The sequence below is a fragment of the Saccostrea echinata genome, unplaced genomic scaffold (assembly GCF_033153115.1).
Source record: "Saccostrea echinata isolate AGI-Se365-2 ecotype Australia unplaced genomic scaffold, CSIRO_AGI_Sech_v1 ptg000056l, whole genome shotgun sequence".
NCBI classification, from domain to species: domain Eukaryota; kingdom Metazoa; phylum Mollusca; class Bivalvia; order Ostreida; family Ostreidae; genus Saccostrea; species Saccostrea echinata.
The window spans coordinates 9,086,398-9,098,899 of record NW_026889805.1 but is presented as its reverse complement, the minus strand read 5'-3'; the positions used below and the strand labels follow the sequence as shown (position 1 = coordinate 9,098,899).

Below are 12,502 nucleotides of genomic sequence, written 5' to 3'. Positions count from 1 at the left end.
TCAACTACATCAACATTTTTTGACCTTGACCCTTTGACCTCAACTTCACTTATTTTAATTAAGTGTTTAGCTCAGTTTTAAATAAACCTCTCAAAATATTTTTATCAAACTTAATATGCTGATACGTATTTGTGAGAACTATTCAACTGCATCAAAAATGTTTGACCTTGAACTTTCCTGTGACATTGAAACCATTTAAGATGTATTTATGTAAGCTTATGCACTTATACATAATTTGGTGAGAATTTATCATCTACATCCAACTTTTTAGATTTCAATTTTAAAGAAACTATTCAAGACATTCTCATCAAATTTCATACACTTTTACAAATTTTCATATTGTAGTCTTAATTAACTTTCTTTTTTATAGTGACTCCAGAATGCAGTCGGTGTAAAAATGGCCAGTGTGGAGATACTGATAAAAAGGACTGTCAGATAAGTAAGTGTTTAACTGTGATAATCAAAAATGTCAGTGAATGTACATCCAAACCTTGAGATCCAGAAGTGAGAAATAAGTAGGTGTAGAAATGACAAATATCCAATTGTTGATAGCCAGGAATGACAAATAAGTAGGTGCAGAAATGACAAATATCCAATTGTTGATAGCCAGGAATGACAAATAAGTAGGTGTAGGAATGGATGATTAAGTGAAAAAAAAACTTTTCATGGTAAATGTGAAGTAGTAGACTATCTGTTGGATCACCCTTGAAAGACGTAAGGCGTAAATCAGTGTCACTGATATCAACATGCCTTTGTCAATTTATCATTAATGTCAGCAGGTCTATATCAGTTGATCACTGATTTCAAAATATCTATATGAGTTTCTTACTGATATCAGTGGGCCTGTATTTGTTTATGACTGATATAAGCATGCCTGTATATGTATGAGTTTATTACCGATAACGATATGCTTATATCAATTTATCGCTAATATCTGTAGGTATATATCAGTTATCAATTATATCAGTATGCCAGTATCAGTTTATTACTAACTGATATAAACATGCCTTATCAGTGTATCAATAATGTCCATATGCCAGTATCAGTTTATCACTGATATTAGCATACCTGTATAAGTTTATCACTGCCAGCAGCATGTCTGTATCAGTTTATCACTGGCTGCAGCATGATGCATCAGTTTATCACTGATATCAGCTTTCCTGTGTCAGTTCATAACTGATGGAAGCATGATGTATCAGTTTACCACTGATATCAGCTATCTGTGTCAGTTTTATCATTGATAATAGCATGCTTCAGTTTATCACTAATATTAACATACCTGTATCAGTTTATCACATATATCAGCATGCAAGTGTCAGTTAATCACTGATATCAGCATGCCATATCAGTTTAACCAGATTTTGCTTCTTTATATACAGGCTCCAGCTGTGAGGAGGGATACAGAAGATGTCCATTAAATGAATGTCTGATGGCAAACTGGTGGTGTGATAGAGAGCCTGACTGCAAGGATGGGGCTGACGAATTGTTCTGTCATATAAGTAAGGATTATACTGTAAGAATGGGGCTGGTGAACTGTTCTATCATCTAGGTAAGGACTGTACTGTTAGGATGGGACTGGTGAACTGTTCTGTCATCTAGGTAAGGATTGTACTAAATATGTATAAGGATGGGGCTGGTGAACTGTTCTGTCATCTAGGTAAGGATTATACTGTAAGGATGGGGCTAGTGAACTGTTCTATCATCTAGGTAAGGTTTTTACTGTAAGGATGGGGCTGGTGAACTGTTCTGTCATCTAGGTAAGGATTGTACTACATATGTATAAGGATGGGGCTGGTGAACTGTTCTGTCATCTAGGTAAGGATTGTAATACATATGTATAAGGATGGGGCTGGTGAACTGTTCTGTCATCTAGGTAAGGATTGTAATACATATGTATAAGGATGGGGCTGGTGAACTGTTCTGTCATCTAGGTAAGGATTGTACTCATATGTATAAGGATGGGGCTGGTGAACTGTTTTGTCATCTAGGTAAGGATTGAACTACACATGTATAAGGATGGGGCTGGTGAACTGTTCTGTCATCTAGGTAAGGATTGTACTACATATGTATAAGGATGGGGCTGGTGAACTGTTCTATCATCTAGGTAAGGATTGTAATACATATGTATAAGGATGGGGCTGGTGAACTGTTCTGTCATCTAGGTAAGGATTGTACTACATATGTATAAGGATGGGGCTGGTGAACTGTTCTGTCATCTAGGTAAGGATTGTAATACATATGTATAAGGATGGGGCTGGTGAACTGTTCTGTCATCTAGGTAAGGATTGTACTCATATGTATAAGGATGGGGCTGGTGAACTGTTCTGTCATCTAGGTAAGGATTGTAATACATATGTATAAGGATGGGGTTGGTGAACTGTTCTGTCATCTAGGTAAGGATTGTACTGCATATGTATAAGGATGGGGCTGGTGAACTGTTCTGTCATCTAGGTAAGGATTGTACTACATATGTATAAGAATGGGGCTGATGAACTGTTCTGTCATCTAGGTAAGGATTGTACTAAATATGTATAAGGATGGGGCTGGTGAACTGTTCTGTCATCTAGGTAAGGATTATACTGTAAGGATGGGGCTAGTGAACTGTTCTATCATCTAGGTAAGGTTTTTACTGTAAGGATGGGACTGGTGAACTGTTCTGTCATCTAGGGAAGGATTGTACTACATATGTATAAGGATGGGACTGGTGAACTGTTCTATCATCTAGGTAAGGATTGTACTACATATGTATAAGGATGGGGCTGGTGAACTGTTCTGTCATCTAGGTAAGGATTATACTGTAAGGATGGGGCTAGTGAACTGTTCTATCATCTAGGTAAGGTTTTTACTGTAAGGATGGGGCTGGTGAACTGTTCTGTCATCTAGGTAAGGATTGTACTCATGTGTATAAGGATGGGGCTGGTGAACTGTTCTGTCATCTAGGTAAGGATTGTAATACATATGTATAAGGATGGGGCTGGTGAACTGTTCTGTCATCTAGGTAAGGATTGTAATACATATGTATAAGGATGGGGCTGGTGAACTGTTCTGTCATCTAGGTAAGGATTGTACTACATATGTATAAGGATGGGGCTGGTGAACTGTTCTGTCATCTAGGTAAGGATTGTACTACATATGTATAAGGATGGGGCTGGTGAACTGTTCTGAGCAATCATCTGGTTAAACTGGTGGACAGGCTGGGGGCAACCATTCCTTTTATTTCATTGTATTCAAATACTCTATTTGGTTATTGAAAAAATTAGACTGTTAAAAGCTGGTTTGCTGTGTCTGTTTTCCCTGTTGATTTACATGTGCATTTATAAATAACTTGTATAACTGCTTAAAAGCTGGTTATTTGAATCATTTCAGGGGAGAGAACTTGTGATGAGATGACAGAGTTTACTTGTGTTAGCAGTAGACAATGTATTGACAGGGAGTTCCAGTGTAATGCTGTAGAGGATTGTAAAGATGGCTCTGATGAGGTTAGAAACTCAGACACTCTTCTATATTTAGAAAATAAAAATAATCATATAAGATAATATAAGTAAAAAAAATTATATGATAATAAAGGGTTATTGAATTTATATTGGTGAATATTGGCATGATTTGGCTGTATAAATGCTTGAGCTTGCGAGTGCATTTGTACAGCCAACGATTGCCAATATTCACAAATATAAGTTCAATAACTACTTTATTAGGTCACCTGAGTTACTTAGGTGACCTATTGCTTTCTGTTTTCATCTGTTGTCGTGTGTAAACTTTTCACATTATCGACTTCTTCTCAAGAACTGCTGGGCCAATTTCAACTAAACTTGCCACAAAGTATCCTTGGGCAAAGGGGATTCAAGTTTGTTCAAATGAAGGGCCATGCCTTCTTCCAAGGGGAGATAATTAAGAATTAGTGAAAAATTAATGGCATCTTTTAAAAATTTTCTTCTCAAGAACTACTGGACTAGGTAAGATGAAACTTATATGGAAACATCCTCAGGTAGTGTTGACTCAAGTTTGTAAAAATCATAACCCCCAGGGTTAGGTTGGGGCCACAATGGACAGTCAATTTTTTACATAGGAATACACATGAAAAATCTTTTAAAATCTTCTTCTCCAGAACCACTGGGCAAAGAAAGATGAAACTTATGTGGAAACATCCTCAGGTAGTGTAGATTCAAGTTTATTAAAATCATGATCCCCAGAGGTAGGATGGGGCCACAATGGGCAATGAAAGTTCAAGGGCGTTAGCAAGTATTTCACTTTGGGGAGGCATCGAAAAGGGAGGGGGGGGTCTAACTACTTTTTGTGACATAAATTAAATAATCAAAATTTCTGCAAAAATCTTGATATTAATTTTTCCCTTTAAGCCAATAGTTTAAAAGTATATCCTAGTTAAAAAAGAACAATTAAATATGCAACAACAACAAAAAATGCTTTATGAGTTTTAAGTTACATATACTGTCTATAAACTAAACAAAACCACGTCATTTTTAAATAGCTAGGAGATAGTTTGTTTAAATTTGTTGTTTTTTTTTTCTGAAACGGCATAGAAAGAACTTTCAAGGCTTTATGACGAGGTATGCGTAAAGATTAAAATACATATAATTTTTAGGAGTGAAACGGTTCAGCGCGGTATCGATTCACCGCGGTATTTTTTCTCGGTTTGATACACGGTGCAAAATCTCTAATTTTCGGTTCGGTTCATTTTTTGGTCGGGATCGTTATTCAGTCGGGTTTTGCATAAGGTAAAACACGCTCCTCAGTATAAATAAGTATAGAAAACGTAAATTTTTGATGACTGATAGCTTGTAAAATAATTTTTGACAGTCAAATAATTTTAGACAATTTCTTCTAGTCAATTTGCATATAAAATTCGTAAAATATGTGACTAGATTTAGAAAAAGAAAGCATAAAACAACGTAGAATTTGTTTCCTTCTATCAAAATGTATCGTATCGAAAATAACCGAACCGAGACAAAATTATACAATACGTATCGAACCGTGAAGGAGGTGTATCGTTTCACCCCTAATAATTTTCTACTATTGTATAATGTGTCTTTTTACTTGCCGAAAGAATGCATAATTAAGAAATTAAAATTGAGCAGGGGGATTAATCCTCGTAATACCTCCATTTTTGAAATGCAGAAATACGTAGATGACATTATAAAAAATATTGACTGAAGTTGTTTAAATAGTAATTTTACCAAGTATTTTAGTATTTTGCTTTAATTTAATAGCTTACAACTTCGATTCATCAAAGATTTCCTAAACTGATCGACCGATTGGTTAGATAATGAACAGGCCTGTTATACGCGGAAGGGGGGGCTCCAATTTTTCCCCCCACTTTCTCCACTTGTTTTCTGAGAAAAGTCTTTTTGCTTAAGTTTTGATATGTAAAAAATTCATTCATTTAGACGCTGCTTGCCTCCCCCCCCCTTTCATACACTTTTTGTTTGTATGTATGTGCATTGTATTACATTTATATGAAAATGCACAGGTGTTTACAATGTACTTTCTTTTTGCCCCAAAAGGGCCCTTAATTGGTAAATAAACAAACTGAATTAAATTGAATTGAATTGTTGCTGTTAGGTTGACCTCGGGCAAACTCCGGCATTTGAAAAAAAAATTAGAGAACCCCCACCCCACCCTCAAAACATAGAATTTCCAAAAACGTTGCTAGCTGTGGGCCTGAAGAATTTGTAGCAAACTTGCAAGTTGCAATGGATACCATGCTTATTGTTACACATGCCGCTCCATTAACCACAGATTGCCGTTATTCGTGCCGATCCATTGACCACAGATATCGCCATTACAAATTTTGTTATTCTGTATTTCTCATTGAAAATTCATTTTTCTTATTTATTTAATTTTTTTTTTTTTTTTGGCAAAATTATTGGGGCGGCGACTGCCGCCCCTTTGCCAACGTCCCTGAAGTTTTACATTGGAATATGTAAGAAAAATCTTGAAAAATTCTTTTCTAAAGAACAGCAAAGCCATGATTGGGTATATTTACATGGAAACATCCTCAGTTAGTATAGATTCAAGTTTGTTCAAATCATGCCTCTGGGAATAGGGTGGGGCCACAATGGACGATCAAAGATTTACATATGAAAACATAGGAAAAATCTTTAACAATCTTCTGCTCAAGAATAGTAAAGCCATTATTGATTTGTCTTATTCATATGGAAACATCCCTGGGTAATGTTAATTCAAATTTGTTTAAGTCATGACCCCCTGGGGTAGGGAGGGGACACAACAGGTGATCAAAGTTTTAATTAGGAATATGTAGGAAAGATCATTTAAAAATCCTCTCAAGAACAACAAAGCCATGAATAGTCATTTTAATACAGAAGCATCTTCAGGTACTAGTAGTGTAGATTGAAGATTGTTCAAACCATGTCCCCCGGGGTAGGGTTGGGCCATAATAGAAAATAAAACTTAAAAGAAAAAAAATCTAAATGGGGGACAGATTAGAACTTAATTTATTAGTTGTTACTGAATACTAGACTAATTATTTCGATGATGCTGATCATCCTATTTCTCTTGCTTTTGGGCAACAAACCTTCTATCAGTTTATTTTATACTCTATGGATTGTTGTTTTATACTCAGGTGACCATTAAGGCCCTTGGGCCTCTTGTTATATAGTTAAAACATCTCTCATTGATTTACATTAATTATTCCAAATAAATAACTCAAACTAATAAGAATTTCTTAGTATCAGTATTAAATTAACGTCTGTCCTGTAAGTGTTCAATATCGCACTATTCCAGTGACCCCATCAAGCATTATGATTTGCTTATTGAGGTTTTATTGAGGCTAATACATACTAAATTATCAATTAATAATTTCAATTTTGTGTGAAAATAAACACATCTTGTCTAACTGCCGCTACCTATCATAAATTTGCGTTTCAGAGGTTGACCAGAAGACATTTCTTGTTTACAATGGGGCGTTCGATATTGAACGCTCATATTTGGGATGTTTTGGGCATACTCATATACGTAATACTAACTCAGCGTTCACAAAACACCAAAATATTGAACGCTAAAATTCTCTAGACTTTTAGTAGTTTTTGTATTATAGACTATTTATTAGCTATATAATAAAATTATATGTAATATATCTTGTAGCTTGGCTGTGATGTGCATTGTGGTGAGGATAAAAAATTCCATTTCCAATGTGATAGCAAAACCAAATGCCTTTTCAATGCCAGTATTTGTGATGGCAAACCAGACTGTCTTGATGGCACTGATGAAAAAAACTGTGGTAATTATGTCTCTCTTATTTTAAATTTAACAAGGGGATTGCTGATATTAATTTTTTTTTTTGAGGGGAGGAGAGAGTTTTCTTTCAAATATTTGTGCACATTGAGCATGTGTATTTTGCTAGTTATTTGCATTAGTACCAGGTATTCAATTTTTACCACAATTATTTTAGTTATACAATACCAGTTTTAAAACACATCTTTAAAAACAAGATTTTTCTTCCAATAACATCAGTTAGCAATTTTTAGCTCACCTGTGAGCTTTTTTTTGATCACATTTTGTCCATCGTCTTTCTGTTCATCTGTAAACTTTTAACATTTTTGACTTCTTCTCAAGAAACACTGGGCCAATTTCAACCAAACTTGCCACAAAGTATCCTTGGGTAAAGGGGATTCAAGTTTGTTCAAATGAAGGGCCAATCCTTCTTCCAAAGGAAGATAATTACAAATTAGTGACTTTTAAAAATCTTCTGATCAAGAACCACTGGGCCAGGAAAGATGAAACTTATGTGAACACATCCTCAAGTAGTGTAAATTTAAGTTTTTTCAAATCATGACCCCTAGAGGTATGGAGGGGCCACAATGGGCAATCAAAGTTTTACATAGCAATACTTAGGAAAAATCTTTAATAATCTTCTCTTCCAGAACCACTGGGCCAGGAAAAATGAAACTTATGTGCAAATATCCTCAGGTAGTGTAGATTCAAGTTTGTTCAAATCATGATCACCAGGGGTTACCCGGTAGGGCGGGGCTACAATGAACAATCAAAGATTTACATAGGGATACATAGGAAAAATCTTTAAAAATCTTCTTCTCAAGAACCACTAAACCATAATTGGTCTTATTTATATGAAAACATCTTCAGATAGTGTAGATTCAAGTTTATTCAAATTAAAGAAAATAAAACTTTTTAAAATCTTCTAAAGCCATTATTTGTCAAAGAAATGTGGTAGCATCCTCAGTTAGTGTAGATTCAATTTTGTTCAAATCATGCCCCCCTCCCCTTAGGAATAGGTTGATACTACTCATAAAATACTGAGCTCCTAGCCAAAGTGCTCAGGTGAGCAATGTGGCCCATGGATCTCTTGTTTATTTGTTGGTTTTGTATGAATATATAGAAACAGGCTGTAAGAAATATATTTTTCTCAAACACATTAGATTTGGAAGGAAATGGAACCATAGAAATTACTTTTTCCCACATTTTATTAAAAATTGTTGATAACACAAAGCTCCTATATGTGGAAAAAATATTAAGAATTGCACAAAATATTGCAAAATTCGGAGGACTGTCATACAACTATATTAGCCAATACCAGTAGACCTTTTATTTGAAGCGTGATATAGTGGTATGTAATACTACAGAGACCTGAGTCTTGTTTAAAAAAGACCTGGAAATCCCGTGTCTTTTATACTAAAGGTGTTTGTTTTATGTTGTAGGGAAAAACTGTTTGTCCAATGAATTCAGATGTGGAAGTGGAGAGTGTATCAATAAGAGGTGGAAATGTGACCAGGAAAGTGACTGTTTAGATGGGTCAGATGAAACAGCTTGTTGTGAGTATAGCAAGCTCTACCTTGTAAGTGTGTTCTTTATAGATTAACAGGAAATAAGACCTGTAGGTGTATTTTTGCAAACTCTGCCAAACTTCATCAATATCTTATACTGTAAAAGTGGTTATTTACGCTGGTTGTTAAGTACGCGTTTGTGACCATCGAACATTACGCGTGGGTGTAATATACGCGGTCGCACAAGTTACTGAGAAAAATTTACGCGGCCATCGTTTACTAACAGCGTGTTGTTCCCCTTTGAAAAGGTCAAGTAGTTAACACGCATGAATAAGAAAAAAAAATAATTAGAAATAATTACATGTACAAACAAACTTAACAAAAAGAATGTATACTGTTGGATTACTAAATATAACGGCGATCTGCACAGTCAAAAGCGATGAAGTGTGAACAACTGGTGTACACTTTATTGTAATTATTTACGCTAGCTCAAACTTCAAAGTGGGATCTACTTACCTGTATCTGCGCGGCGAGTGTTGGCAATTAATTCAATAGGTATGTTTTAGTGACTGTCAGTTTGGGTAACATTTTGGACTTATTATTTGAAATTAGGAGGGACATACACGTACATACAAAGGAAATGAAATTGAGTATCGATGTTTTTAAGCTTTAATTGCGTGACGTTGCTTTAAAATATTTAATATGAAGATGCATTTTTCATTGCACAATTAAAAAAAAAAAAGAACAGTTACTTTTTCATCACTGTTTGTGATGTATTTATCTACTCACGTGCGTTCAATACCACGATTAATATATGACTGGTTCGACCGGTTTAACAGTATAAGTCGTGGTCTAGAATGATTCCAGAAGTTTGAAATTTTGTGACCATACGCGCGGGGGTATTTTACGCGGTTCTAAGCTTAACGCGTAAGTAGTGTATATTTCCCCCATGCGTAAATAACCACTTTTACAGTACATTACAAATAATTTAGATAAAGATTATTTTTATAAAATTTTATTTTCACAGTAGAATGTTGATTTATTGCAAACAATTTTTAACAGAAACATAAGTTTTGTAAGATTTTAAAATCAACTAAAGTTTTTTAGCTCACCTGAGCTGAAAGCTCAAGTGAGCTTTTCTGATCACTTTTTGTCCATCGTCCGTCTGTCCGTCCGTCCGTCTGTCTGTCCGTCCGTCTGTAAACTTTTCACATTTTTGACTTCTTCTCCAGAACCACTGGGCCAATTTCAACCAAACTTGCCATGAAGCATCCTTGGGTAAAGGGGATTCAAGTTTGTTCAAATGAGGGGCCATGCCCTCTTTCAAGGGGAGATAATTAGGAATTACTGAAAAAATAGTGACATCATTTAAAAATCTTCTTCTCAAGAACCACTGGGCCAGGAAAGATGAAACTTATTTGGAAACATCCTCAGGTAGTGTAGATTCAAGTTTGTTCCAATCATGACCCCCGGGGGTAGGGTGGGGCCACAATGGGGGATCAAAGTTTTACATAGAAATATATAGGAAAAGATCTTAAAAAATCTTCTTCTTAAGAACAGCAAAGCCATGATTGGTCATATTTATATGGAAGCATCCTCAGGTAGTGTAGATTCAAGTTTGTTCAAATCATGACCTCCAGGGGTAGGGTGGGGCCACAATGGGGGATCAAAGTTTTACATAGAAATATATAGGAAAAGATCTTAAAAAATCTTCTTCTTAAGAACAGCAAAGCCATGATTGGTCATATTTATTTGGAAGCATCCTCAGGTAGTGTAGATTCAAGTTTGTTCAAATCATGACCCCCAGGGGTAGGGTGGGGCCACAATGGGGGATCAAAGTTTTACATAGAAATATATAGGAAAAGATCTTTAAAAATCTTCTTCTTAAGAACAGCAAAGCCATGATTGGTCATATTTATATGGAAGCATCCTCAGGTAGTGTAGATTCAAGTTTGTTCAAATCATGACCCCCGGGGGTAGGGTGGGGCCACAATGGGGGATCAAAGTTTTACATAGAAATATATAGGAAAATATCTTTAAAAATCTTCTTCTTAAGAACAGCAAAGCCATGATTGGTCATATTTATTTGGAAGCATCCTCAGGTAGTGTAGATTCAAGTTTGTTCAAATCATGACCCCCAGGGGTAGGGTGGGGCCACAATGGGGGATCAAAGTTTTACATAGAAATATATAGGAAAAGATCTTTAAAAATCTTCTTCTTAAGAACAGCAAAGCCATGATTGGTCATATTTATATGGAAGCATCCTCAGGTAGTGTAGATTCAAGTTTGTTCAAATCATGACCCCCAGGGGTAGGGTGGGGCCACAATGAGGGATCAAAGTTTTACATAGAAATATATAAGAAAAGATCTTAAAAAATCTTCTTCTTAAGAACAGCAAAGTCATGATTGGTCATATTTATATGGAAGCATCCTCAGGTAGTGTAGATTCAAGTTTGTTCAAATCATGACCCCCGGGGGTAGGGTGGGGCCACAATGGGGGATCAAAGTTTTACATAGAAATATATAGGAAAATATCTTTAAAAATCTTCTTCTTAAAAACGACAAAGCCATGATTGGTCATATTTATATGGAAGCATCCTCAGGTAGTGTAGATTCAAATTTGTTCAAATCATGACCCCCAGGGGTAGGGTGGGGCCACAATGGGGGATCAAAGTTTTACATAGAAATATATAGGAAAAGATCTTTAAAAATCTTCTTCTTAAGAACAGCAAAGCCATGATTGGTCATATTTATATGGAAGCATCCTCAGGTAGTGTAGATTCAAGTTTGTTCAAATCATGACCCCCAGGGGTAGGGTGGGGCCACAATGGGGGATCAAAGTTTTACATAGAAATATATAAGAAAAGATCTTTTAAAATCTTCTTCTTAAGAACAGCAAAGCCATGATTGGTCATATTTATTTGGAAGCATCCTCAAGTAGTGAAGATTCAAGTTTGTTCAAATCATGACCCCCGGGGGTAGGGTGGGGCCACAATGGGGGATCAAAGTTTTACATAGAAATATATAGGAAAAGATCTTAAAAAATCTTCTTAAGAACAGCAAAGTCATGATTGGTCATTTTTATTTGGAAGCATCCTCAGGTAGTGTAGATTCAAGTTTGTTCAAATCATGACCCCCGAGGGTAGGGTGGGGCCACAATGGGGGATCAAAGTTTTACATAGAAATATATAGGAAAATATCTTTAAAAATCTTCTTCTTAAAAACGACGAAGCCATGATTGGTCATATTTATATGGAAGCATCCTCAGGTAGTGTAGATTCAAGTTTGTTCAAATCATGACCCCCGGGGGTAGGATGGGGCCACAATGGGGGATCAAAGTTTTACATAGAAATATATAGGGAACTATCTTTAAAAATCTTCTTCTTAAGAACAGCAAAGCCATGATTGGTCATATTTATTTGGAAGCATCCTCAGGTAGTGTAGACTCAAGTTTGTTCAAATCATGACCCCCGGGGGTAGGTTGGGGCCACAATGGGGGATCAAAGTTTTACATAGAAATATATAGGAAAAGATCTTAAAAAATCTTCTTAAGAACAGCAAAGTCATGATTGGTCATATTTATTTGGAAGCATCCTCAGGTAGTGTAGATTCAAGTTTGTTCAAATCATGACCCCCGGGGGTAGGATGGGGCCACAATGGGGGATCAAAGTTTTACATAGAAATATATAGGAAAATATCTTTAGAAATCTTCTTCTTAAAAACAACGAAACCATGATTGGTCATAT

General features: G+C 35.8%; 1 protein-coding gene across 1 annotated transcript in view; it reads left to right on the top strand.

The window, feature by feature from the left end:
* The window catches only part of LOC133173118 (low-density lipoprotein receptor-related protein 1-like), a 135,071-nt gene that overhangs the window by 35,798 nt on the left and 86,771 nt on the right, over positions 1-12,502 (top strand). The window contains 5 exon segments of the mRNA XM_061308049.1: positions 371-439; positions 1,380-1,499; positions 3,367-3,479; positions 7,120-7,255; positions 8,691-8,804. Of these exon segments, the coding sequence (XP_061164033.1) occupies positions 371-439; positions 1,380-1,499; positions 3,367-3,479; positions 7,120-7,255; positions 8,691-8,804 (552 nt within the window).